Source organism: Colletotrichum destructivum, chromosome 1 (assembly GCF_034447905.1).
Source record: "Colletotrichum destructivum chromosome 1, complete sequence".
In the NCBI taxonomy this organism is placed as follows: Eukaryota; Fungi; Ascomycota; class Sordariomycetes; order Glomerellales; family Glomerellaceae; genus Colletotrichum; species Colletotrichum destructivum.
The window spans coordinates 6,633,755-6,660,932 of record NC_085896.1 but is presented as its reverse complement, the minus strand read 5'-3'; the positions used below and the strand labels follow the sequence as shown (position 1 = coordinate 6,660,932).

The window sequence follows — 27,178 nt, the reverse complement described above, 5'->3', positions numbered from 1 at the left end:
CCAGAGTAAAAGGGACGTGCCGGGCGGTACCGACATGGTCTATCCTAATCTAAACTATTTTACAGGCTGCCGTCTTCACCTAACGTTCCTGGTCAATGACTCGGGCAGATTTCGGAAAAGAAATTGGTCGCCTCCATCCATTCGCACAGAAGAGAAGCTCCCTGCGTAGTACCTAGCAGAAAATCTATGCTTGCCTTCGCCATATGTCGGCGGAGATGCCGCGGGGTGGCCTTACGGCCACGCTTGCAGAAGTAGAAGTGTACTGGGGTTTTGCGTCTTCCGCAACTGCAGTGAAGTAGTGCGTCTTGGTGGGCAAATCTCTCGTGGTACGCTGCAAAGTCTCCATGATGCGATCTTGCCGCATATAGCCTTCCTAGCAGATGCCGAGGAAGGCGAAGTTCGGGGGGCTTGGGATGAGGACTTATCCCAAGGTCGGCATACTGCCGAGGGCAGATTGACGGCCATCTCCTAGCGAAAGCCTGCAGATCGGCTGCTCTGGACTCCCGCTTCAGGTGCGCCAATGTAGGCTGTGGCTGTGATTCTGGGGTTTGTCTGCAGGCCTCCTTGGCAAGAGCGTCTGCTTCCTCGTTTCCAGCTATTCCCGTGTGTCCAGGGCACCACCATATGTATACCCTGCCGGGGATCGTCCAGCTTGTCCGCTCTCTCTGTGTCCAAGAGAAGGAGAGCCTACTAAAGGACCTAAACCTAGCCTGGCTGCTTCCAGCGCTCTGGGTATAGAGTCTAGCTGCGACTGCGAGGTTATCGAGGCAGATATGGACATTATCCGCAATGCGGGCCGTGGGAGACCTTATGGCTTCCGACAAAGCCCGATGTACGGCCTGTGCCTCTGCGTCAAAGACCTCCGTCTGGTGACCGAGCGGCTCTGATCCTCGGAAGATCTGCCGTGTGGCCTGGTACCCAACCCAGCCTGCTCCGGCGGCGGTTCTGCTACCGTCCACCATTTGGGAACCGTCAGTATAGACAACGATGTCCCGCTTTGAGAATGTTCCCAATCTGTCTGTAAAGGCGATGGCCAGTTCTTCTTTGGTCTTCCTAGGTTCATAGCCGACCATGCTCAGGGCTGTGTGCCAGTCAGCTAAGCGCTCCCAAGGTGGTAGTTCTAGCGGGTCGATGTATTCAGCATTGCTATTGGTAAGGTTTGCCATTCGTCGTAGTCTTGAGTCTGGTCCTGGCTTGTCTCTGAGTCTCGTCCGGAGGGGGTGTCGTTCGTCAAGGCGATGAATCCTTACGGAGGCTTTGTGGCGCTTCGCGTCTAGCATCACCTCTGCCGGGGGCAGGGCAGCTTCACGCTGTAGGATCGGTACAGGAGTCGTTCTATACACAGGAAGTGCAGCTCGAATAGCCTTGGCTTGCGTAATGTCAAGTTGGTTGAGTAGACCGTTGACTCCGTTCGAGGTGGTGTGCCCGTTCTTGATCCGATTCCTGCCCGGCCACCATGCCTCTGATGCATAGTACTGGATGGGTAGTACGCAGGAGGCAATAGCGCGGCAAAGCAGGTGCGCCGGCGCGCCCCAGACGGTGTTCCCTAGCCCTCGCAGTCCGTCGACTACTCGGCATGCTCTGGCACAGAGGTCTCTCACATGGTTCTTGAACGTGAGTCTTCTGTCGAAATGGACGCCAAGCCATCGCAGGGAGGCCCTTTGGCCAACGGCCTGAACTGTGTACTGTCTCCCGTCCAGCAACCTGACGGTGATTGGCGGGTTTCCATCTTTGCGTCTCTTGGTGAAGTGGACGAGTTCGGACTTATCGAGGTCGAAGGTAATTCCCTCCGACGCGCCCCATTCTAGGGCTTCTTCCCATTCTTTGACTAGCAGGCCACAGTTGTCCTCTAGTGAAGTCGAGCTCGCCAGGATAGCAATGTCGTCGGCATAGCCAAATCGAGACCGCCTCCTTCCTGGACGAGCAGTGCCCAGCTTGAAGAGGGGTTCGATGTAGAGCATGAAGAGGATGGGGGACACGGGCGAGCCCTGTGGTAGCCCACACTCGAGGTCGAAGACGTCTCCCATCTCGCCGTCTAGCCTTATTCTTGCTCTTCTCCCGAGGACGAAGCTTGAGGCCCACTGCACGAGGTTCTCCGGCCATCCTTGGAGTCGGAGGCGTCGGATCAGCCTTCCTGGCAGCACAGCGTTGAAGGCCCCTTTTATGTCAAGTGTGAGCATGGAGGTGACAAGACCTCTTTGCCAGGGATCCAGAGACGAATATCGCATTTTTTGTCGATTCCTTGTCTCCTAAAATCCTGTATCATGTGATGCCTCCTCAGTATCAGGGGGGCTCCACATCACACTATGTGTTGGATTCGAACCCGCAACCTTTGGAGTTTGGGCGGTCAGAGGGGCGGCCGGGAGAAAAAGGGCGCCCGCTCCACCTTCGAAGTTGGGGCAATGGGCAGCCCAGCCAAGCCCATGCCTGCTCCGAAGAGCGGGCCTGCCAAGGTTATAGCCTTGTTAGAGCAACCCACGAATAACAGCACCGAACTTATCGATCGGTTTGTGCCACTACCCGCAACCCAACGAGCCTGTGCCAACTCTATGACTCCACTGGAGCCATCTCTCTAGTCAACTCAAGATTTGTGCTTGCCCCTGAGACCAGGTACGTCGCATCGCTACGGCCTCGCCGTACCGTTGACAAGGCAGACTCATCAAGTGGCCTCAGATTGACGCAGCCATTGCTCGAGCCCGGCTCGAATGAGGTGATTCAGGAACCGGTCGCTTTCACATAAGGTAGGTGTCTGAGGTGAGGCAAATGCCAATATTGCCTCTTTCTTACCCACTGGCTCCATTGGCATTCACCTTTTGCCAACGATCTTGCTTCAATATCGCCACCTTGCGCCCAGAATTGATGTCGTCTCTATCCGCGACACGGCCAAAGACATTTGCCGCTGTGTCCAGCCCGCCATAAAGTTCAAACGCATCTCATGACTTGGCTGAGCCCCTGAAATGGACCGGCCGAGGCGGGTCTGATAAGATGAGGAGTTACGTGACTAGTATGATGTCTATGAGGCATCGGACGAAAGCGATGTCCTCATCAGCTCCATCAAAGCACACGTCTCCCTGCCGAACGAATGCTGGCACCTGTGCGAGGGATGCTTAGATTGCGAGGGCAGATGGTACTCCCAGTCAGTGCGAACGATCGATGCCGGCTTGGATGGTTTTCAACCGCATCATGATTGTAGCGGACTTATAACACAGGAAGCAGTCTGATGGCCAGGGCTGTGCCACCGACGGGGTGGCCCATCCGAACTTAGCGGGTCCGGCGCCCTGGACCTGCGCTATTTGCGAAGCATTTCGGGCTTCTGCGCTGTTCTTGCTGTCACAAATCTTCTCTGTCTTTGCCTGCATCCTATTTTTGGTGCTTCACGATCGGTTAATATATATATATTTGCTTACGCCCTGGCTAAGCCATAAAGGGCTCTTACGTCTATCTTACATGCTCCCCTTGTTGAGTTTTTATCCTGATTTTATATAAACCCATAAGCAAGATCCACTCCCGTCTGTGTCATTGGTTACTCCTTCCAATCTTTGCGGTTTCTCGTGAAGGTTAGTAGCAGGTAATCTTGGAGCACTTCCTCCAAGTGTTCAGGTCCTTATCTTCGGCGGCTGAAGCGAGTGCTGCTGTCGGTGGCACGAGGGTGCGTGAGGGGTTAGTCGGTGATTAGTGTTGGTGCTGTGATATTGTGCTGTTGTTGTCCTATGTTTGGCTGATCTGCATATCGAGTCGTCCCGTTGCCATGGCAAACTTCATTGTTTCTCTTACGACGTCCATGCATGGCGACCAGTCGTCAGGGTCGGATGCGGCCTTCCCGCCTAAGTAAAATGACAAGTTGCCTCTGTGCGTATCAGTTCGTTGGATCATCGGTGCGCGTTGTGCTGTCCACTGGGTGCACCGGAAAAGAAAATGCTCGACCGTCTCTGCTGCTTGTCCGCATGCGCATCGATCCGAGGCGGCCGCCCCTATCCGGTGCAGGTACCAGTTGAGCCTAACCATCCCCGTGCGTAGCTGGGCCAGTATGCTGGCCTCCTTCCATGAAAATGAATCGTATAGTTGTCGTGTGTGCGTTCCCCGATCGGTTAATTTCATCAGGTCAACCGCCAAATCGGTGAAGTCCAACTGAGAAGCTGGTGCACGGGCCACAACCCTTCCATCGGAGTGCTGTGACCCGTGCACGCTAAGCCTTACTTCTACGTAATACAATCCAGCCAGGTTCGCGCGCCTCCAGTGAGCACACTGGATGCTGCTTGAAAAAGCAGTAGGACGATGTGGCAGACCTTCTCGTGGTGTCCGGTGTCAGTAGGAGTGGTGGGTGTGGCGCGGTGCGTCGCGCGCGGTCGAGAACCGCGGCTGGACGGTGCTGTGAAAAGTTTTCATCGGCACTCTCGAACCTACAAACGGACTACGCGATCAACGACCACCGCACCACCCACGCCATTTCCGAAGCCAACAAGCTACATGGGGGATACTGGCGTAAGAAAACCATCCGACTCTTCATTGACGTCAGTCAATGAAGAGACAGGACACCCTCCGGCCCATCCGGCTCTGGGCTCGGGAGGCGGACGGGTCGAGCATCTGAAGCATCGGCGCGTCTCCCGGCGAGGGCTTGGGACAAGCCTACGTGCTCTGGTCGAGCGTAATGGAAGTTGTTAAGACCGACGGGTTGACATGGTGTCAGCAGACTTGTTAAGCTTCGAGCACAGGAAAAGCGGCCGGACCGATCCCGAGGACACAGCGCACCGCGATCGAACATCATACGGCAGACATGGGTTGGGTTAGTGGACAGAGTGCGAGTAGCCGTGCCGGCGTGGCGGTTACTCTGCGCCTCTGATCTGCAAGACATGGTCGGCTGCGAGTCGGAGACGAGTCGCGGTAACGGGAAGCTGGACTTGGGGTTGCACCCGGGGTCTCCGGTGGGCCGTAGCACCGTGGTCGTGACCAGAAGGCAGCGGGGGAGTTACGTTCCCAGCTCGTACCTGGGCCGTCGTGAGGAGGGAAAGGACCGGTATGTCGGACGCGTTCCCAGCTCGTACCTGGGCCGCCCTCGGGCGTGGTATCGCCGGTGTGTCCGGTGTACCGAGATGCCACGTCCCTCCGATACGACGTGGTATCGCCGGCGTAGTAGCCCCTGCACTTGAGACCTGCGGAGACGACACGGTGGCTCGAGAGGACGGAGGCGCATGTCGGTCGGCTCAGAGACTGGAGTGCAGTTGCGGCCGGCTTAAGGTGCAAACTCGGACGACGCGACCGTATGGCCCGTACCGGATACGGGGCGGCACCGTCTCGGCTTTGCCCGGGGCCGAGACACTCCTGTGGGAAGGTCTCCATGTGGAGCAAAAGGCTAACGGGGTCGTTAAGGCACAGCCACGGCCGGCCGAGTGGCTTCCCGGAAGGAGTGGGTTGTTCGGGGCGAAGGCCTGGCGACCGATCTCGCTGTTATCGACGCTGGGGAAGGTGCTTGAGTCGGTGATGGCCGAGAGGATATCGCATGCTGTCGAGACATACGGGCTCCTGCCTACAAACCACTTCGGGGCTCGGAAGCAGCGATCGGCAGAGCAGGCTCTGGTTCTGCTCCAAGAGTACATCTACAGAGCATGGAGGAAAAGAAAAGTCCTCAGTCTAGTCAGCTTCGACGTCAAAGAAGTAACCATGCATCCACAAATGTTGGCGCTGGCTGGACTGTACAATGTGGAAGTGAGGCTTGGCGTGCACGGGTCACAACACTCCGACGGAAGGGTTGTGGCCCGTGCACCAGCATCTCAAATGAACTTCGCCGGTTGTACCTGGCGGTTGACCTGGATGAAATTGACCCATCGTGATGCATCGAGAATAGGATGCAGGCAGAGACAGAGAAGCGTCGTGACAGTAGAAACAGCGCGGATACCCAAAATGCTTCTCAAATAGCGCAGGTCCAGGGCGGCGGACCCGCAGAGAACGGGTGGGCCACCCGCCCGGTGGCACAGCCTGGCCATCAGGCCGCTTCGTGTGCCATAAGCCCGCCACAATCACAACGGCAACGATCGTTCGCGCTAACTGGGAGTGCCACCTGCCCTCGCAATGTAAGCATCCCTCGCACAGGTGCCAACATTCGTTCGGCAGGGAGACGTGTGTTTTGATGAAGCTGATGAGGACATCGCTTTCGTCCGATTGTTTCTCACAGTTGGTGTACTTCATTCAGCGCTCGAATCCAGTGAACATGCATGTCTGTGGAAAGTAAAGTAGTACTTGAACAACGCGAACCTGGATAATGCGAATATCCGTGCAACACAGAGAACGCAGGTCACATTCTTGCTGCGATTGACAGGACACGTTGCAATGTGAAAGTGCTCGTCAAAGTCATCAAAAAAAGCCAATTCTGAAGCGCAAGCTCCGATTTCTGACATCTCCCCCATGTTAAATCCCACGTCTTGATAACGGACCTCGGGCCGTGTGGGTCTGGCCGACGGCTTTTTGTGGTATCGGTTAAACTGTAGTGAAAATGCTAGCAATTTACGATGATGACTGATCGATGTTTTGAGCCCTCCTTGGGTTCACACGCTGATAGCACGCTGTCATGTGTATTCAGACGCAACAAGACACCTTTTGGTTGAGGTAGCCCCTGAACGGACTACCTGTGGGGTTGTGGTTAGTGGCCAATTCCGGCTCTGGTAGGGGTTGCTACAGGTGTAATCTGCCAAGCAACGCAAGCACAGGCCGCACCCCTTGCTCGGTTAGCATGTCATCACGACACGGACCGCCAATTGATGCTCTACTTTCAACTTTTTTGGCGCACGGTTCCTGGGTTCAATGGCCATAAAAGCCACACTCCGCCAAAAGAAAATGGAGCCCCAGAAGTATTCCGCCATGAAGCTCTCGCTCGGCACTGCTTCTGGCTCCAGGAACTTGCAGAGCCCTATGCATTTCCCTTTACTCGATCTCGTGGTCATTCACCAAGAGAATGAATACATGCAAGGAGAGTTTCGTCCCGTTGGATTTAATGCCAGGATTTCCCTCCGAAGCATGGTGGAAGGATCACCGTTGTTTATCCCACATGTCCCTACGTCAAAACCTTACAGTGAATTTCACTGAGCACCCACTATCCCGACTATGCCTCTCTCACCGCAGGTTGCACAAGAAATCAGAAGCATCGTCGATGATGCTGTTGTCGACCCTAACCACGTACCCGGAACGACTGTAGTAGTCGTCGACCGCAGCGGCACCGAGCACATCGCACACTCTGCGGGGAAGCGCGGAATATCATCCAACGAGCCAATGACCATGGAAACTGTATACTGGATGGCGTCCTGCACAAAAATGATCGTGGGAGTCGCATGTATGCAGCTGGTAGAGAGGGATCTCCTCAAGCTGGATGACTCTGACCACCTGGAGAAGTTGTGCCCGGAACTAGCTGACGTCAAGGTCCTGAGTGTAGAGGGGAAGCTTGTGGAGAAGAAACGAGGGATCACTCTTCGCATGTTGCTGACGCACACGTCCGGGTTTGGATACGCATTCTTGAACGAGCGATTGCGAAACTGGAGTCTCCCTGCTGGGATAGACGAGTTTTCGGGAAGCATCCAAGACATGAAGCAACCGTTGGTATTCCAACCAGGAGAATCATGGGAGTATGGTGTGAGTCTGACTACCCCTTTCTTCTTGTGACCTACCAGCTTCCTAACCGATGTAGATCGGCATCGATTGGGCCGGCATTGCTCTGGAGCGGGCTTCCAACACGAAGCTCAACGATTACATCCAGGCCAACGTTTGTCAGCCGCTCAACTTGCGTAGCGTCAACATGGTTCCGACCCTGGAGATGAAGAAGGGATTGGCTTATATGCACTCCAGAGAGCGTGGAGGCAACATCGTCGCTCGGAAACACCCTCTTCATCTTCCGCTGGTTGTCAAGTCGGAATTGGAGAACCACGCTTGCTTTAAAAGTGGTGGCGCTGGAATATTTGCAAAACCTCGAGAATACACCCGTACATCGTTGTTCAAGCTGACTGGGGTCGGACTACAGCGTTGACCGTCTGCAGGCATATTAGCGGTCTTTTTGAACGACGGCATCTGTCCGCTCACGAAAGCCCGAATCTTAAAGAAAGAAACGGTTGACGAGATGTTCACGGACCAGATTCCGGATGTTCCTGGCTCTGCCGAGAGCGGTGTTCAAGGCGCCAAAACCAAGTTGGGCAACATGCTTCCTGAGCTCTCTGGAGTTCTCGGTGGCTCGCCCCGAGGATGGGGCTTGACGTTCATGATCTCAGGCGGCAAGACTGGGCGATCGAATGGAACCGCCTGGTGGGTGGGGCTGCCGAATTTATTCTGGTGGTGTGACAGAGAGAACGGTGTTGCTGGAATGATCTGTTCTCAGATTTTGCCGTTTGGCGATCGAGCAGTTGTCGAACTTTGGTCTAAAGTAGAAACCACGGTCTATGGGGGACTTCGTGCTACGACCAAGGATGGACTTCCGTTGTGAGTCTGGATCTTGTGTCGGGGTGGTATCGAAATGTTTGTTGTCTTCAACTGAGCACACTTGTAGTTAAATTGCGGATGATCGATGCTGATGCTGAAACGTGCTCGAGTATGCCCCATGTACTACGTAAAGCACTGTGGAAACTATTGTGTATCAGGCTTTCGGTTTGTTTAAGCTGTAGATGATGCGCCGCAAAGCGCGGGGGACGTCGGAGAACAAGGTCCACATGGAGCGGACCCAGCGAGGGCCCGTTGTCACGTCAGACAACCAGTTCTTTCAACTGTACGCCGCTTAGAGGGCTCAGGTGTATTGCAGACTGTCAATTTATGAAAGACGGATTAAGCTTATATCTTTACGCTTATGGCGGTGGGAAAAGGGATCTCTGAAGCACTATACAGAACAGACTGTCTCCTTTACATCTTACGTCCACCGTAGGCAATCCCAAAATGACTTTGAGGCCAGCCCGTACGTTTCCACTTGCTCTTCTCCCCAATCTGCGGCTATCCAACAGGGAGAGGCCGGGGATGAACTGTCTCCGGCGCGATGTCTTCTATGGAGGCTGATCTTGCATTCGGACCAAGCCTGGCGCCACTGTTGGTTTGCCCTGGCGTTATCCCCTTGTTGACGCAGAATTCCGGCTCCCACCCGCCTTCCAGTATGTGGGCTTCCACCTAAACAGATGCTAGGTGAGTGGATAAACGCACAACAAGGATGACGTAAGCCGTTCGCTGAGGTGTGTGGAGAGAAATCTGGCCCCTGCAAGTGGATACCACTCCAAAGTCGTTCATGGACCTGGAAAAGAACTGGCCGTGTTGAAGTGCCCATCGATCTATCAGTTGGTATGGAAGCCGCAAGTGGCAACCTGCACCCAGACCACCATACAGTTGGCGGCTGGCTGAGGTCCTTTCTCTACCGAAACAGGCCGAAAGCAATACTAACTGTGCCAATTTCGGCGGCGGAGACGCTTGTGTGTCTTCAGCGATTTGCCGAATTCTCTGGTGCACGTTTGCTGTCATGTAGCTCGTCAGCAAGAGGGTCCAAAAACATCCAAGGCTCGAAATCCCCGAGAGAAAACAGCGGAAACCGGCTTAGCTCTAGGCTGTAGTTTCCTTCTGGACAATGTTGGTTATTGCCAGTGGGGCCGGGATGTTGAAAGTATCAACGGGCGCTTGTATCCACATCGAAGCCTGTTGTGGCTCTGCGGGTCAACAAAAGACACCGGATGGCAGTTTCGGCTGGCGCTTCCCTGAGGCGCCGATACGTTAGTGTGGGTATGGAATAACAAACGTCGCCATCCTTGGCCTCGGACTAAAGGTATGGGATCCATTTGTCGTTGGGGTGTGTGGGTTATTTGTTTGCTAATTTAGCTGTGCTTCTGGATGGCGCGAATTTGTAGGGACTCCAGACGCATCCTGAAGCAGGTCAGTCGGCTTTTAGAGCCAATTGTGGCTTCTTTCCATCACCCTACAAGGGGCGGATGTGATCGTTTCGTCATCAAAACACTGTTCCTCTATACGTCTATCACTCCTCGCCGAACCCTCTCTGATACCCCCCTGGGGCTCCTCCGACAGGCCACAACGTGTCAGATACAGACGAACTACAAATTGGACAGCTCGGAGCCTCACCGACCTATGACCCCGGAAAAGAATGGCGGGTCCTCCTTCTGCTCCGTCCTCGAGAACGACTCCGCCCTGGCCTAGACCTTCGCCTCTATTAAGGTCTCCTTCTACGCCCATAAGACAACCTCGGCCGTGATCGACGACTCCTCTACCGCCTCGCCCTCTCCTCCCCTTCCCTCGAGATGGGCGAAGTCCAGTTCATGCCCCCCGTCACCCTGCCCTGCAGCAGACTCCATGGCGGCTGGTATCCTGCTTCCGGGTTCAAGGGCTGGAAGCAGATCAACGTCAAGGGCAAGACAGCGAGTAGGAGCTTCAGCGACCTCCATGCCCTGCACCTGGCATGGAGCACCCCGTCGACGCCTCCCCGAGACAACAACAAGTTCAGCAATGGCCGCGCACCTATGGAGAGACTGCCCCTCGAGATGCTCGGTGAGTAAATGGTTGTCGTTTTGTGTTGGTTCGAAACCTCGCGTGACTAACATGGCACTAGGATCCATTATCGAGCTCCTCGTACTTGATATCCCCCCACCCTGTGGTACCGCGCGCCGTAACGTCGACCTGATGTCGCTACTGTTGACCTCAAGGTCGGTTTGCGCCGCGACCTTGAACACGCTGTACAAGCACATTACCATTCCTCACTCGAGAATCTTCCGAAAGTTCCTGTCAAACATTGCGACCCACCCTGCGCTGGGCGCCATTGTACGGCGCATCGACTTCAGCCACTTTAACACCTTGACGTTGTTCGAGTCTGTCAGCGAGCGCAAGGGCACCCGGAATTTGACGGCGGAGACCCTTGTGCAATGCCTAGAGCTGACAGCGCACCTCCAGGAGTTCTTGGCCGTGGAGCACATCGACGACGACCTCGGTGTTGAGGTGCTGCAGAAGCTCTTCTTCGACATGCCCTGGCTGCAGGCGCTCGACTTTGCAGGGTGCACGTCGCCTGCATTCAAGAACTCGTTTACATCCCTGGCGGACATGGCCTGGCCCCAGACGCTCTCGTTCACGCGACTATCGTTCCACAAGTGCCTTACGCTGCCGTCGGCGCTGTTTGAGCAGGTCCTGCCGTGCCTGGCCAACGTCACGCACCTGGACCTTGCCCAGACCAAGATCACAGACCGAGCGCTGCAGTCGATTCCGAAGACGGCCAAGATCACCCACTTGAACTTTGCCAAGTGCACGCTTCTCACGGCGCCCAATGTCATTGACTTCCTCGCGACCCACCCGGCGGTGGAAAACCTGGTCTACCTAAGCGTGGCCACCGACGCCAGGAGCCACCAGCTTCTGGACGTGGGAGACGTCTCGCAGCTCATCCCTGTGCTGCCCAAGACGCTCAAGTCCCTGAGCCTTAAGGGGAGCCGCATGGACGACGCGCACATCGACCTGCTGCGGCCGCTGACCAAGTCCCTCGAGGAACTCGCCATCGGGCGTAACATGGACGTCAATTCCGCGGCCAAGCTGCTCGAGCTGGCGGACGATAAGAAGCAGGACGAGCCACACACGCTGCGGTACCTCGACCTGTCGGACCTCTGGGGCAACGAGCTGGACATTGTCGACCTCTTTTCGAGCCGAAACTCGCTGTTAAGACCGACCTCGATGCCGCTGGAGGTGGTGGAGATCTCGGAGCAGTCTTTCAAGAGCCTGTCCCGGAACAGGACGCTGGAGCGCATTGGCTGGTCCCTACAGGAGATTGGAAGCCGATGTTTGATGGTCAGACTGCAGGACCATCGCAAGGACCGGGACCGCGGCTACCGATGGTGGAAGATGGGCGCCGACAACTGGGGCATGCGCAAAATCCCTGTCTCACGCGCCGAGGTCGGCGGTATGTACGGGTCCTTTATGTTTGGGCGGAAGCTATGATTGCATGCCTGGGCGCGACGCGACAGCGAGCGTCGGGAAGGCAGCCTGCACATTGTGCTGATGAAGGCGCTTGTAGTACGCTGGCGACCGAGCTTTCCGCTCCAGTCGGATCAGTCATCGCTATCCCTTTAGTAGCTGAGCTACTCAACTAGTCTGGGCTTTGCAGTCGGTTTCCGGACTTGCCCCAACCGTTTAGATGTGCTGACGTCTCCATAAGCCGTGATTGTTAGCCCATCATCTAGGGAGACAGCCATGGTTGTGGGATTCAGCTAGCGTGGGCTACTGTTAGAGAATGATAATGCTCGATGATTTTAACAATTAATAACAGTAGTTGCTAAAAGAAAAAAAAGTAACTTTTCTCTCTGCGATCACGCTTTGCGTGTCTATAAGGTATATATAAGGCGTCCCAGGTGTCCCAGGTTACCCAAGCCACATGACGCAGGCACTATGTTGGAGCGAAGCAGAGGACCCATTCGAATAAAGGGAGGTTGAGCGGTTACGAAGCACGGACCGCACTTGCCGGGGGAAGTGGGGCAACTGAGTGATTACTTCATACTTGTGCACCGCATTAACCAAGGAGTGACTGAGGAGGGCGATGGTCGAGAAACTAATAAAGGGCGAGGGCCCGCCATTTGCAGAGGCGCTTTGTTCTAGCCGGGCTGACTGCATCTGCGTTCGCTTGCATATCATTCGGCATGGATGACGACACACGGTTTTAGATACTGTACGAAGACACAGTCCCAGAAACGACCGATGCTGAGGAGGACTTATCGAAATCTTCTACTCTGGAGGGGGGTGGTACTTCAGAGGGTACCGAGTATGAGGGACATGAGTACGGATTTAAATTCCGCGGAAAGTACACTTTTGTCACGTAAAATCGCAGCCGGGTGGTTGATCACACGAAGTTCTATGAATACCTTCAGTCTTCGATGAATGCTCGGCTTTCGTCCTTGAGACAGGGCGGCGGTACAATTCAGTTGTATGCTTACGGTGCATGGGAGTTGCATCAGGATGGTACGTCCCATTACCACGATATGATGGCTTTCAGTGAGAGAGTCCACTGGAGAAACGCTCCAGAAAAGTTTGCAGTGAAGATACCTGTCGATGGAGGGCATGAGGTAGATACTACGTCCATTCGCATTCAGATCATGAAGCGTTGTGAGATGCCAGCGCATTTCCTCGAGCGCACGCAAGCGTATGTGTGCAAGGAAGGGAACGAGAGGTTGTTCGGCGAGCGCATCTATGTGAAAGACACGGTGTCGTCGAAGCGGAAGCGAGAAGATGAGATTTGGACTCAGGCCATTGGAGCAGAAGAGGATGTAGCTAGGAAGCTGCTCCAGAAGCATTTCCCGCGTGATTACATTCGGTGTTACTGCAACTTTGAGAAGTTCCTTCAGAGCAAGAGGCGCAAAACCACAGTGGAACACGTGCCCAACTTCACCGCCAATGGTTGGGTGGTGCCTTCGGAGTTGCTGGAGTGGCGGAAGGAGATTTCCGGAAGTGCGCGCGAAGGTAGGCCTGTCAGTCATATTTTAATAGGCCCCCCTAGGTGCGGGAAGACTCAGTGGGCGCTGTCGTTTGGTAGACCTGCGGAGATGTCAAACAGGTTCTGCTTTGATGCTTTGACGCTTTACCGGAGGATTGCACGCATCTTGTTTCAAACGATATTGTTGTGAAGGATTTTGAGTCGTGGAAAGAGTTTCTGGGAGGACATATGAGTTTTGTTGCAACGGGCAAGTACAGAGCAGAGAAAGTTGTGTAGTGGGGGAAACCTACCATCTGGACCTGCAATAGAGACAACGATCCAAGAAAGAGCCCAGCGGTAAAGGTGTATCTTGAAACTCGCCAGTTGTAGTGGTGGAATGTGTGTGTGTGTAAATTTTAACGCCGTGGCTGGCCTCCCGAGGGGCATGCGGCGTGTAGGGCTACCAAAGATATCCTACAAGTCAAGCCTGTTGGCACAGAATTTCAAGCCTTTTGCCCGTGACCACTATACGATGGGCCTCCAGGTTAGCTTCACCCAACACTTAATTGAGCCTTTGCCCAGACCTAGCCAAAGGTTTCCCGCGACATACCCTAGCGATAGTTCACCATACCCGTCCCCCGTGTCGCGAGCTCCTGCCGTCAGTGGCCACGGTTCACCGGCAACTTAAACGGCTTCCTTGTATAGCTCCTCCTTCCGAAAATAAGTATAGCGCTTCGGAGCGCTCTTCGTGGTCGTAGTGTCTCGTTGGTGTTAGGCGGCTGTCCGATGACCGGTAAGAGGAGGTACAGCTTATTCCTCTCCGTCCTAGTCTGCCAGGCTCTACGACAGATAAAGACACAGCTGTGACTCTTCGAGGGGAATTCTTCGTTCGTATGGGGGATTGTGCTGAGAGAGCGAAGTCGAGGAGTCGGTCGAGGGTGGTAAAATAGGGCCTGGGAGCACCGCTTCACCAGGAAAGAACCCGCCTCCTTCGGGAGGCTGGATGGAACCTCTGCTTCGTCAATTGAAGACTTCATGTAGCCTGCGGAAGGCGATATCGAGTCGACGGCGGTTTGCTCCGCATGGAGACCTTCCCACAGGAGTGTCTCGGCCCCAGACAAAGCCGAGACGGTGCGGCCCCGTATCCGGTACGGGCCATACGGTCGCGTCATCCGGGTTTGCACCTTAAGCCGGCCGCAACGGCAATCCCGTCTCTGAGCCGACCGACATGCGCCTCCGTCCTCTCGAGCCACCGTGCCATCTCCGCAGGTCTCAAGTGCAGGGGCTACTGCGCCGGCGATACCACGTGTTCTTAAGACGCCCCAGGTACGAACTGGGAGTCCATCAAATGTACCGGCGATACCGCGTCCAAGCGACGGCCCAGGTACGAACTGGGAACGCAGCTCCCCCGCTGCCTTCTGGTCACGACCACGGCGCTACGGCCCACCGGAAACCCCGGGCGCAACCCCAGGTCCAGCTTCCCGTTACCGCGACTCGTCTCCGACTCGCAGCCGACCATGTCTTGCAGATCAGAGGCGCAGAGCAGCCATCACGCCGGCACGACTAATTGCACTCTGTCCACTAACCCAACCCATGTCCGCTGTATGATGTTCGATCGCGGTGCGCTGTGTCCTCGGGATCGGTCCGGCCGCTTTTCCTGTGCTCGAAGCTTAACAAGTCTGCTGACACCATGTCAACCCGTCGGTTTTAACAACTTCCATTACGCTCGACCAGAGCACGTAGGCTTGTTCCGAGCCCTCGCCGGGACACGCGCCGATGCCTCATGATGCTCGACTCGTCCGCCTCCCGAGCCTGGGCCGGAGGTTGTCCTGTCTCTTCATCGACGTCAGCCAATGTCAAGTCGGATGGTTTTCTTACGCCAGTATCCCCCGTGTAGCTTGTTGGCTTCGGAAATGGCGTGGGTGGTGCGGTGGTCGTTGATTGCGTAGTCCGTTTGTAGGTTCGAGAGTACCGATGAAAATTTTCACAGCACCGTCCAACCGCGATTTTTCGACCGCGCGCTACACACCGCGCCACACCCACCACTCCCACTGACACCGGACACCACGAGAAGGTCTGCCACATCGGCCTACTGCTTTTTCAAGCAGCATCCAGTGTGCTCACTGGAGGCATCTTGCATATGCATCTGCAGTGGCGATTTGCCTGGGTCGTGTGGAACATTCATCGTGCATTATTGGGTAATCCTTCGTGGCCGAACAAGGCGCGCGCCTGCCGACCGTGTGTATTGAGAGCGCATTCAATTTATTTGGATTAGTGTAAACACACCTGGAAAACATTGGGTAGGAAGCGAGCTAGGCACACGCCGCATGTGGCGGGTGATTCGTTCCTGGACCGCACCGACCGAGTTGCCAGGGTTACCGGAGTAAACAATCCGTATCAAAATGGTCATTTATTAATCATGACTTCTCATTCCCACCATTCGGTCAGCGTTTTAAATAGGAAGTTTAAGCTGCATAATCGTCCAAGCCCAACATAGAAATTACTCCACATCATTCGACATCCCTGATGTACGCACAGTGGCCTTCTCACCTAGCCGACTGCCAGAGCGAGCATGCTCCTGCTCAATGGGATACGTTCAAGATCCCATTAAAGGTAGGCTATGTCTGCATCCAAATGTTGGTAAACAATGTGCTAAGGAAAGCAGCTTCTTGTACAGCCACAGCCGATTCAGTCATCGGGAATCCTAGCGTTGCCCAATGAGCTGCTTCTTCAAATCTTGATGCACGTTAACCCGGTTAGCCAATTATTCCTGGCACTCACGTGCAAGCGGCTGCTTGTTGTCTCCACGATGACAGTCACAATGATCACCTCTGCGCCCAAACATCGTTCTCATCGTTTGGATTGCTCTGCAATGCTCGCAGTTCTACATACTGTACGGCCAACGGACGCTCGGGGGCGCTCCAAGACGTCATGGGCGCCATGTTGCGTTTGCTATCGATATCGGCCCAAGCGGAAGCCCTACTGGAAAGACGTGCAAAAGAGTTACCCGAAAGAGTGGGTTTGCGGGATTCTGGTCGATTACGACTCGATTGTTCAGTCGTGGAGCAAAAAGCATTCGTCCTCGTACCAGTGTCCAGATTGCTGGTGTGAAGAACGTATGAACAAGTATGGGCATTTGGTGAATTAGGAGGATTCAGGCCAGAAAGTTTTAGCCATTACCGGAATGTGCATTTTTTTGAACGGTTTGACAATGATGGAGATATAATCGACAAAATCATCACACATACGCACAAAAAAGATTCAATTACGCTCGGCGACGAAGCCGGAAGGGCAACTAAAGCTGATTACACGTCCATTTCTGACTTTCCCCGAGCTTTGCCTTCCTCGGCACCTGCTGGGAAGGCTGTATGCAGCAGGATTCCACCATGGAGACTTCGCAGCATATCACGAAAGATTTGCTCATCAGGACGCACTGCTCAACTGCAGCTGCGGAAGACGCAAAAGCCCAGCACACTTTTACTTCTGCAAGCGTGGCTGGAAGGCCACGCCACGCCATCTCCGCCAACGTATGGCGAAAGCAAGCATTGATTTTCTGCTAGGCTCTGCACAGGGAGCCTCCCTCCTATGCGAATGGATGGAGGCGACCAATTTCTTCTCTGGAATCCGCCCCAGTCATTGAACAATGAACAGGAACGTTAGGTGAAGACGGTGAACTGTAGAATAGTTTAGATTAGGATAGATCATGTCGGCATTGCCCGGCACGTCCCTCACTTCTAGTTCATCAACCACAATAAGTCAATCCATATCTCTGCTCACGTCGGTGACTTCGGATATCCGGCCTTTGGCCACTTTACGAACAATGCAAAGAGAAACAATGCACTCCTCGGCGAATTTCTCTCTTGTTCTTTTGTCGGATTTCTATTTGTAGACATGTTTATCAGCGCTAGCAACGATATCTATGATTATACCGATTCAGGCTAACAGACATGTTAGTAGTAAGTAGTTAATGCTTGACATAATTAATGCTTGACATAGCTTGTAAGTCCTTCGAGGCTTCGCGGTGAAAATGGCACCTAGGGAAGGCGTTAAGTTAGGGAACCCATAGGATCAAATCTGCATTGCGCCCATCATGAGTGCTTCTAGATCCTGTAAAACCCCTTCGGCAGAGTTGTAACTCAGCTTCCAGCACTTCTCCACTACTTGAGTACAGACATGTATCTCTTCCGGGAATTCACCGGACCGGAAACGGCGCTCAACTTCCTCGTCGTCGCCTTCATTTTGCCCACTGATATCAGGAAATGGTTCGTGCCCGACCATAAGGAAGAAGATTGTTGAGCCGAACCCGAAAAGATCTGTTTTAACGTCGGCATGATTCGTGGTGTTTCGAGGGCAATAGTACTGAGCCTGCTCCTGAGATCCACCGTCGAGGACGGTCTCTCCTCCAGTCGTAATCAGACGGCCTTGAAAGTCGGCCAGTTTGACCCTGAGTTTGTCGTCGAGTAGAATGTTGCGGTGACGGATGTCGCAGTGCAATACGTGGTGCTTATGGCAGTGGACTAACGCCTTGCACGTCTCGACACACCATCGTAGGCGAGAAATTTCTGGCAGGTGTGGATGGTTGGCCATGTAGTCGAAGATATTGCCATTGGTTGCCCGCTCGAGTATGAGGAATCCATCCTCGCGAAGGCCTCGTGACTTGATGATGTGGTCGTGTTCCCCAATCTCCTCAAACATCTTACTCTCGACTATCAGGTTATTCCTTGCTTCATCTGGGTCGAGAAGGCCGATTTCGTTGGGGTACTTGAGCACAGTGGCTTCGTTGAGCTCGCCAATCCAGAATGTTGCTCCTCGACCGATAATCCTCTTGACACCCGCCGGTAGGTACGGCTTCACCTCAATCCAACCATCCATCATCAATTTGGAGTATTTGTAAAACGTTGGAGACTGTGGAAGGAAATCCGATGGGTGGAATAAGTTAAGAGAGAGGATTGAAGTCACACGCGAGGGGTCAACGTCAATTTTAAAACTGCGATCATGATGACTAATCCATGACTGAAGGCAACGGGCTCCCAATAGGTTCACGGGTCCGTACACTCACATGTCTTTCATTAGTCAGCAACATTCACTGTAATTTTCTTCTCAGCGCTAACCAACAATCGATCACAATCACCTTCATATTTCTACCAATGCATTTTAACGACCTTCCCCCTCAAGCGTGCTTCTCATCGCAGGAAGGACTGTTGATCAGTATACATACTTGGGCAGAAATTAGAGGCTATAAGTTCATTGTACGAAGGTCGACTATTGGAAGGTCTGGCCGATCAACAATCACCTACTCATGCAATCGATTCCGTTCTGGTTGCCAATTCTCGGTATTAGTCAAGGAAGAATGAAGCGAGAATTGGCTTCTCAAACCCCGGGAAGTCAGATCCTCTCAACATAATCACGACACTAAAGACAATCGCAAGCCTCAAGACGTTCTCGATTCCCTAAACAATCACGAACCTCAAGATCGGCAGCAGGAAGTGACGCAAGACCATCCGCAAAACGAAGCAAAATACAGTGGATGCTGCTGACTAATGAGAGATCCGTGAGTGGACGGACCCGTGAACCTATTGGGAGCCAAGGCAACAATAGTGATTAGGTAGTGACAGTGGTTAACAATTGACAGTAGTAGAAATGACAGTGATAAGGAAACGATAGTGGCTAATTAGGTAATGACAGTGAATAATCTACCCGGCCACCGGATAGAGAGGATCCGTACTTAAAGCAACGAGATCAGAGGCTTGTGTTTCAACCTTAACACAACCGACGCAGTACCTCCTCCACATCAAAAGCAACGTATGGAACCTAGAGAAAAGAACCAGTTAGCCGCGAAAATGAGTCAAACAAAAGTAACCCTACCATTCGCTCTTAGCATCTAGGGCAGATGCCACCTTTTTTCGTACTCTGTGCCATGTGGGAATCTGTGTATATTCCACAGTTCTGCTGGCAAGAGACAAATGAATACGACGAGATTACGTGCTTCGGATTGTTGGTGCAATTGACGTATTTGGTGCTGTAGACGAGTCGTTGACACATTCTGGCTGGAGTTCTGACTGAGACGAGTGATGAATTTGTTTTGGTGAACATAACTCTAACATGTAGTTGACCGGACCTTTTATAGCATTGTTCCCAATGCCCAACGATACCGATCTCTGCCTTGTGCTGTTATCAGAACACGCCCCCCAAGCTAGCTGGTGACGACAACACGAATAGACGGGATAAAGCTCTTGGTGACAGGAGAAATGGCAGCTTAGGCACGAGCACGTCCGACTCGCCTGCTTGCTAAAAAGCATGCATTTGATTCTAAGAAAGGCAGTTCCTCCTCTCTGGACGGGTGTCACTTGTCTCTTCCATGCATGTACATCTCACTACATCTAGGTGGTGTGCTCTCTCTCCGGTATCAAGCGCCATTTATGCCTCACACCATTTTGAATGTCCATATTCCATTTGTGATTGATCACATTGGTAACAAAATCGAGCGTCGAAACTATTCCGCATTTGACTCCTTTTCCGAGCTGTGGAGCGTTAGCAAGGGTGCCAAAGCTACCACCGGGGGTACCCTGCAGGGAATAGTCCCTATCCGCTTTTCCCGCCTTTGCTGCGCAGGAGAAGACCGAAGACCAGGCCACAGCCGCAAAAATACAGGCGGACGCCGATATCGTCGTTTTCGGGAGGATCATAGGCAATGTGATGGTTACCGATGGAAAGTTGATGGCTCACACCCTGACGACAATGGTAATCAAAGCGTCGGCCTTTGTAATCAGGCGTCTGAACTTAGCATCCTCTTCGTTGCATAGGAAATCGAAGGCGAGGATGTCAAAGAGCGGTTGGAGGAACAGATCTAAGGATTCTTGGAGCTCGTCGATACGCTGTAGGAGTATCGGCTTGAACGCGACCGAGCTTAGTCCCCCCCCCCCCCCCCCCCCCGATCTGATCGGCAAGCTTGTTTTTCATAATAGGGTTCAAAAACCGCTCTGCTGTCTAGGAGCAGCTCTAAAGTCAGCAACAACGACAAAGTGGAGCAGACAGAAGCTAACACTCGGCAATCAGCTTGGATACTTTCGGTACATGTCCTTGCCTTCTTACTTCTTACTAGCTTGAATGTGCTGCCTTACTTATGCAGGCTTGAATACCTTTGCTTGTGTCCCTGCTGTAGAAAAGCATGGTAGCGTTGCACTCTCATGGACCGCCGGGACTGGACCTTGTGCTTTGGCAAAGCATGCATGATGCAAAAATCTATAGGAATGCTCTGCCGGTGGGAGGGCTCTTGTTTCATGCCACTACTGCAACTATTGTTGGAAATGAAAGGGGCACGGTGGTGGAAGAGATGTTCAGGAGATCGGGAAGCACCCCGCCAGCAGGGACAGCCTTGCTGGATATCGCGGCCATAAGTCACCCCAGGTAACGCTCACCACGGAACCCACGTCGGATTGGGTGTTTACGTATCTCACCCTGGAAAGCGTCCTCACAAATGGCCATCGGGGGTTTCGAGTGATGAGTTCCCCAGATATAGCCCGATGTCCCCTGTTGCGCTGATAGTGCAAGAACTCTCACCGATCACAGATGTGATGGACTGCATGGGGCCAAGAAGATCGCTTCCGGCCACCAGCCTGGAAAGATAGGTATGTCTCATGGCCTGATGTTGACGCAGGTTGGTGCAGGCATCCGGGATATGTTGGCGCACATGGGCCAGAATGCGCGGAGGTTGTGGCTACCCCCAAGTTGGTTCGCGAAGGGTAAAGTATTTCCGGAATTTGTGCTCGCGTAAGTGTCGCTGATGTCCCTTACGCATGCATGGCGTGCTCTCAACCAAAAAGGATGTCGCTGATGTCCATGTAGCAGTGACGGAATAACGGCAGCAGTAAGACGCTTTACCCTTTTTGCCGAACTCGCTAGCGTGTGCGAGCGGTGGCGCTAAGCGGCGCGAGGTACGTGCACTACAATCTGTACAGCAGGGTGGTGTGTTGCTAACGAGAGAAGATGCGCAGGTGGCCAAGGCTTTCGGGCTAGCTTGTTTGGGCCAACCCACAAGAGCTAGCGAGTTCGCCCAAAGTGGTAAGCGGTGATCTGGCTGTTTCTAATGGGGCCCCTGACGAGGCCGCAACGTCTTCCTGGCTACCCTTCCAACTCTCTTTCTACACGCCAGATACGGGCGGAACTCGTCAGCACATTGACCTCATGTGGTCTCCTGCTCTGACGACACATGGGCTGTGTAGGTCCAGCTGCAACGTGCGGGAAGCTATCCCTTGTCAAGCAGTTCGAGCATGCTAACCATAGGCAGCACTCCGGCCCCTGGCCCAATGGACGACTTCCAACAGCCTTATCGCGCGCCGTGCCCGATGACGATGCTCGATCTTTCTCTGCCTCGACAGTCCGCCCCGAACCCGCCTTCGGTCGTCCGTGAACTCGGCTCCACAGTTTTTCAGAGCGGCTTCGAACTAGAAGACCTGATGTCCATCGTGACGAGTGAAGAGAACGATTGGACAACGTCGCCTCAGGACTTCTTCAAAGCTGCGCCTATCAATGTGGAAAGATACACTAGCTCCGACAGGCGGTCCGTTTTAATTGGGAGGATTGCGCTCAGATTGAGAACCGGGGAGTTGTATCGATGTCGACAGACATGGGGACAACGAGGAAAGACAGCCTTTATGGAATGTCTGAGGAAATGCGAGCCCGAGCATGGGCTGTCTGGGATTGACTTTAATAAATGGATGAAATTTGGAGGAACTACAGACATCATCGCCGGAAAATGCATCGTTGGTACCATTGTGGCGAGCTGTCTGTCATCGCGGCCAGATTTCTTGTTGGTTAACCAACTCCCTCGGTGAATCCTGCTCATTCGATATGTATAGGTATCGTACGGTCCCCCGAGATGAAAAGCATATCGCCCACTGTCAGTTCCTCAGAGATCTCTGTACGCCAGAAATCGAAATGCTTTCAAATCGATTTGCAGACCTCGAACAAGCCTTGGTAAAATGGATTCGCGATAGATACAGTGGCCTCAGGAAACAGAAAAAGAAAGCCCCTCAATACGACAAGCTGCAAGACTTCTCGGTCAACCTTCGCAGCCCTCAGCAATCTCTTTATCCCGGCTCTGGATGTGGTCTATGTCCGGCCGAGTTGGGCCATTTTCCAGACTGCACACTCCACAGCATAGGCCAGAACTATCCCAACCCTGCATCCACGTTTAGGGCCTCAGACTTTAGATCTCCTGGCGATGCAATAGGAATCGATAGTCAATGCGGCAACCCCCAAAGCGGGCATCCAGCCGTTGCGTCACAAACTCTTACGCAAGCTTCAACACACCCGTGTCAGTCCTTTTCTTCATGGACCTTCAAAGGAAGCCGGACTGTATCAGCGGAACATTCATTCGTCAACTCGACACGCATGTTCTTGCAGCGACGGACAATCAGCAGTGAAGGTTCTCCCATCAAGCCGAGAACCCGTACTTCCCTAGTCAACACTCGATGTGCTACGGCGGCCCCGTTCGCCGACAACGAATTCATTTTCCGGCTCAATGGTCATGGCGGCCCGGGATTCTTCTCCAATCCGCATTCACCGTCTCCACCTGAAGCTCTGTTGGTTTCTGAGAATCTGTTCCATACTATCAAGGCATATTTCGAAAACTCCTGTCGACATGTGAATTTCGATGTCCATGGGAACCTCCTCGCCCCAAATGGCGCCGAGTTGGATAATGCCCTATGCAACGATTTCGACTCGTACTGCTTTACTGCTGCCATGCTAATGGGAAAGGGGTTGTCCGCCGAGTCTCGACGCGCACTTTCCAAAGCCTGTGCCCTCGTCAAACAAATACTTCGAGCCGAGCATCCTCGAACCCTCGCCTGCTTTCTCGAAGTGTTCATCCACCTCATACAAACCGGGCTCCCTATGGTCACTTCCTACCTCTGTAATTACATCAAGAGAATGTCCGCAACAGTCATCAGAAGGGGGCATCCTTGTGGTAAAATATATGAGCTCCTTGGCGACCTGGACTCGAACTCTCTCGAACAGGCCTTGGCGCAAGTTTGGAAATGCACTACTGATATCTTTGATAGCGAACTCGGAGAGTGTAATCGACTCGCTGTGTCTGCTCGTCTCGACTACATAAAGCGCGTCGTTCCAAATCATCATGAAGAAGAACGGCTTCTTCGGGATCTTCTTGCTCGGTTCGGAGGCATTCCTAGACTTCCCACTCCGCGAGTGATGCTCAACCTCGCCCACAATTTCAACAAACAGGGACGCCATGACGAAGCGGAGGCGATGGCGATGGAAGTCCTTCTGCTGCTTCAAGGATATGAGATGTATAATTCGAGACATGTCGAGAGGATTGAATCTTTGAAAATCGTTTCTCGCAGTCAGTTTGACCAAGGGAAGACTACGGAAGCGGAACAGACCATGCAAGAGGTAATACAGATGATCGTGGATCGGTGGGGAATGCAACATGCTTGGGTCCCTGAATTCATGAATGTTTTGGAGGGCTGGCTTCGAGACTGGGGCCGGGAGGAGGACGCCGACAAACTACGGGGGGAAATAACAGAGTTAATCGGGAAGGATGAAACTGATGTGGAGCTTAATATGGTACAAGACTAGCTTTGAGACGATATCGAAAGACTTGAATCATATCTGCCGGAAGGAATTGGTTCAATAATGAGAGTGTGCTGAAGGCTGAGTCTGCAGCGTGCTGTATGACTCATCCTCATCGGGTTCAACTCACTACATCGTTTCCGTCTTCATCTTCCCCAGAATCGACCACCGCTCCACCTTTCACAAGCACCAGCTCATCAACTCTAACCATGACATGTTCGACCCGCCTCCAAGTCTTCAAGCTCCCGTCTCTCGGAACGAGTTCCCACACCCGCGCCCCTCGGTGATATCGCTTTCCGCCATACGAACAATATCCCCCGAACCCACTACCACCTCCATAGCACAGCCAGGGGCCAGACTGAGTGGGTTTCCCGCCTTTCTGAGGCGTTTGTTGTGGCAGAAGAGCGCAAAAATTATTTACGTGGTCGTGCCCGCAGCCCAATGCTGATACGCCTCCTTCGACCAAAGCGGCGTAGAAATGGGAATTGAGACTGGGTGTTTCAGGAGGTTCCCCCTGCTGGCCGTTGCGTATACTAAGATAGGGGTCACGGAACTCGGGGAGAGGGATGTGTTGGAAGGCTAAAGACAGATGAAAGCAGCTGCTTTCGCTATCGTCCTTCTCACGCGCAAGTCGTTGCGCGCGAGAAGTGTCCGTGAACCAGTCAATTTGGCTTTGCTTGATAGGGTCGTAGTCGGGATTTTGTATCTCGCTCGGTATTCTACCGTGCGAGTCCAGGAAATATAGAGTCGATAACGGGAGCTGTGACGGCGCGGGAGCCAGGACCTGCAGGTAGAAGTTGCCTATGCCGTCGACATGCTCTGGGCCTGGCTCGCAGAGGCTAAAAGGCAGATCCTGGAGTATTGACATCTGTGCCGCGCCTGTTATCTAGTCAGCAAGAACGAACAGCTATCATTCCCAAGCCCCAGCATGTCAGGGAATGCACAGCTGTCTTGGATAGCAAAGCAGCCTACACCGTTGGCGAGAGTGCGAGGGTGTTGTCGATCGCTAGTTCTTTAGACTGGCTACCTTATGAAAGAGGGTACTCACGTGATAATGCGTAGGTGCCCTCACTATCATGATTGCCAAAGACGGCTGCGAATGGGATTGAACGCTCGATGATAGGAGCAACCACTTTGAAGAGGGCAGACTTGCTGTCCGGGATGTCGTGGTGTAACTGATCTCCAGTGAGAACCACAAGGTCTGGTTTCTCGACATCCAGGATCCTTCCAATGAAGCCAACCGTAAGCGGGTCAGCCTCGCTCTCTGGCAGATCTTTCCCATGGGCATCAATAGCATCTTTGCATACCCCGACACCAGTGACCATGTGCGTGTCAGAGATCTGAACAATTCTGAATTTGCCATCCTCTCTCGCTCTTAAAGCCGCCCGAGCCTCTGGTCTCGGCTTGGACCTACCGTGGAGTACGCTGAGTCTTGGAACCGATCCCATTGGCTTACCGTTGAGTTGGAGCGATGATGGCATGAGAGTCCATTGTGGTCGTGGGTCAACGGCATCCATACCAAAGAGAACGTCCACGGCTGTCACAGCCTTGTCAATCATGCCAGAGAACATGCTTCTTAGCACCCAGATCCCGCCAGGTCGGAAATCCCATGAACCATCTGAGCTAGGTCTGGGAGGCGGGTCGCCGACTCTGATATCCATAACCAGCAGGTCCTCAGCCGCAAGCTCTTCCTCATTCGCTAGCCGTACATACAGCCATGCTCTCTCCTGAGATGTGTATAGGTAGAGCTCTTTTTCTATGCGGTGCCATACTTGCGAGCCTGGTTCGCAGGTGGAGGAAGGAACTTCCGGGGAGATGCGTACGTCCAGATCCGTGACGACTTGACGAGGAACAACGGCCATAGCGTGGGGAGTAGACGATACCGCCGTTTGGGGACACCTTTGCTGAGAGGGACAGGACTCGAGCGGACAAGAGTCGGATTCTGACATCGACAGCAGGGAAAGAGAGGGCGTTGAGAAGGGAAACGAAACTGGACGAGGCAGTGAAACGGCGAACGGTGAAGAAATGAAGCGGTATACTCTTCGCCAAAGCGGGAATTGCAAAGGCGGGGTAAGGCGGATGATGGATGAGATGGTGGGGGCTTTGGAGTTGAGGAACAAAACGCTGCGCCTGCCTACTGCTGCGGACGCTAAGCTGCTTATGTAACTTTTTCGTGGAAAGAAATCGAGAGAAAGCAACTAACCACCTCAAGGGGCTGCAACCTCTTGCTGCCGCCCGCTTTGCTTCTGCTCTGTCACCTCGATCTGGCAACTCCCATCCCCCTAGAGCTGCAAGAAATTGCTGGAAAGAGCTACTGTCCGACACAAGTGATTGCAGGTCTTGCAGTCGGACGCTAGGATTGCTGTCATCGGTGCCCTGGCATACCGAAGAGAGGGCGTCTGCCAATTGACGACTTTCGGCGTTTCCCACGACCCGCGTGTTTGGTGAGAACCAGCTGTTGTAAGGGTGTGTGGGGAGCAATGTCAGTTGCGCAAGATTTCGTGCGTAGGCTCCGGGGGCATTGTTGGATGAACAGGGGAGAATGGGTGAGCACAAGAATCAATGTTAGATAAAGACTAGTGTTTGACAGAGGTTGCCTAACATTATCTCAAGTGGCAGGATTATCGACTGGGGTGTTAGCTGGAGTGAAGGGGTGTGCTAGTTCATCTCAAGCGCATGCCGCGCCTTGTCGTTGCTTGTCAGTGCGTGTACAGAGTACGCTGGGTGAAACTTGTTGCCCTTCTCTTGCTCTTGTAAGTATACGCGGCACATCGTTCCATGCCTGTACTGTGGACCTTGTTGCTTGATGGTGGGGTGTCATACGAACACCTGTACAGGCACACCCTCCGCATGATCGCCACAGAGTGTGTACCTGTACTCTGCACACATAGTGGCTTTTCACACTGTACACCCACAATGATCAGCCTTAGAGACAGGGTATCTGTGGTACAGTTACGCCATTGAGGACCAGCAGTTCGTGGTCGCATCAGGAGCACTACATTGGTTCCTGCACGTCCCGGATGGATGCTTGTTACGCCTACCCCGCAGCACAAAAGTCGGCGAGGTGGGAATGCATTAGCACCAGACTAACTTTGGAGGACCGTACTCACCTGCGCAGGCTTGTCTGCTTTCTCAGGACCCCAGCCAAACCATTTGCAGGGAAGTGGAGACCGTTCTTGCCTGCGCCTGCGC

General features: G+C 53.4%; 8 protein-coding genes across 8 annotated transcripts; 6 read left to right on the top strand and 2 right to left on the bottom strand.

The window, feature by feature from the left end:
• Positions 1-6,858: 6,858 nt before the first annotated feature.
• CDEST_02019 (Putative beta-lactamase/transpeptidase) lies at positions 6,859-8,074 on the top strand. Its single transcript, XM_062918178.1, has 2 exons — positions 6,859-7,617; positions 7,673-8,074. The coding sequence occupies exons 1-2, from the start codon at positions 7,096-7,098 to the stop codon at positions 8,006-8,008; spliced, it is 858 nt and encodes a 285-aa protein (XP_062774229.1). The 5' UTR covers positions 6,859-7,095; the 3' UTR covers positions 8,009-8,074.
• A 1-nt stretch (position 8,075) lies between these two features.
• Positions 8,076-8,653, top strand: CDEST_02018 (Putative beta-lactamase/transpeptidase). The gene has a single exon (XM_062918177.1). The coding sequence runs from the start codon at positions 8,099-8,101 to the stop codon at positions 8,456-8,458; it is 360 nt and encodes a 119-aa protein (XP_062774228.1). The 5' UTR covers positions 8,076-8,098; the 3' UTR covers positions 8,459-8,653.
• A 1,603-nt stretch (positions 8,654-10,256) lies between these two features.
• Positions 10,257-11,931, top strand: CDEST_02017 (Putative leucine-rich repeat domain superfamily; the record flags this gene model as incomplete). Its single annotated transcript, XM_062918176.1, has 2 exons — positions 10,257-10,503; positions 10,565-11,931. The coding sequence occupies 2 exons, from the start codon at positions 10,257-10,259 to the stop codon at positions 11,929-11,931; spliced, it is 1,614 nt and encodes a 537-aa protein (XP_062774227.1).
• A 1,148-nt stretch (positions 11,932-13,079) lies between these two features.
• CDEST_02016 (Putative geminivirus AL1 replication-associated protein, central) lies at positions 13,080-13,607 on the top strand (the record flags this gene model as incomplete). The annotated part of the gene is made up of 1 exon (XM_062918175.1): positions 13,080-13,607. The coding sequence occupies one exon, from the start codon at positions 13,080-13,082 to the stop codon at positions 13,605-13,607; it is 528 nt and encodes a 175-aa protein (XP_062774226.1).
• A 2,242-nt stretch (positions 13,608-15,849) lies between these two features.
• Positions 15,850-16,731, top strand: CDEST_02015 (Putative F-box domain-containing protein). Its single transcript, XM_062918174.1, has 2 exons — positions 15,850-16,009; positions 16,062-16,731. Exons 1-2 carry the CDS (start codon positions 15,923-15,925, stop codon positions 16,542-16,544), a joined length of 570 nt encoding a protein of 189 aa, XP_062774225.1. The 5' UTR covers positions 15,850-15,922; the 3' UTR covers positions 16,545-16,731.
• A 733-nt stretch (positions 16,732-17,464) lies between these two features.
• Positions 17,465-18,271, bottom strand: CDEST_02014 (Putative tyrosine-protein kinase, active; the record flags this gene model as incomplete). Its single annotated transcript, XM_062918173.1, has 1 exon — positions 17,465-18,271. The coding sequence occupies one exon, from the start codon at positions 18,269-18,271 to the stop codon at positions 17,465-17,467; it is 807 nt and encodes a 268-aa protein (XP_062774224.1).
• Positions 18,272-21,514: 3,243 nt separating this feature from the next.
• CDEST_02013 (Putative tetratricopeptide-like helical domain superfamily) lies at positions 21,515-24,007 on the top strand. The gene is made up of 3 exons (XM_062918172.1): positions 21,515-21,631; positions 21,684-22,205; positions 22,255-24,007. Exons 1-3 carry the CDS (start codon positions 21,606-21,608, stop codon positions 23,990-23,992), a joined length of 2,286 nt encoding a protein of 761 aa, XP_062774223.1. The 5' UTR covers positions 21,515-21,605; the 3' UTR covers positions 23,993-24,007.
• Positions 24,008-24,021: 14 nt separating this feature from the next.
• CDEST_02012 (Putative calcineurin-like phosphoesterase domain, ApaH type, metallo-dependent phosphatase) lies at positions 24,022-26,070 on the bottom strand. The gene is made up of 2 exons (XM_062918171.1): positions 25,035-26,070; positions 24,022-24,865 (listed from the first exon to the last, which is right to left on the bottom strand). Exons 1-2 carry the CDS (start codon positions 25,933-25,935, stop codon positions 24,108-24,110), a joined length of 1,659 nt encoding a protein of 552 aa, XP_062774222.1. The 5' UTR covers positions 25,936-26,070; the 3' UTR covers positions 24,022-24,107.
• Between the last annotated feature and the right edge of the window lie 1,108 nt (positions 26,071-27,178).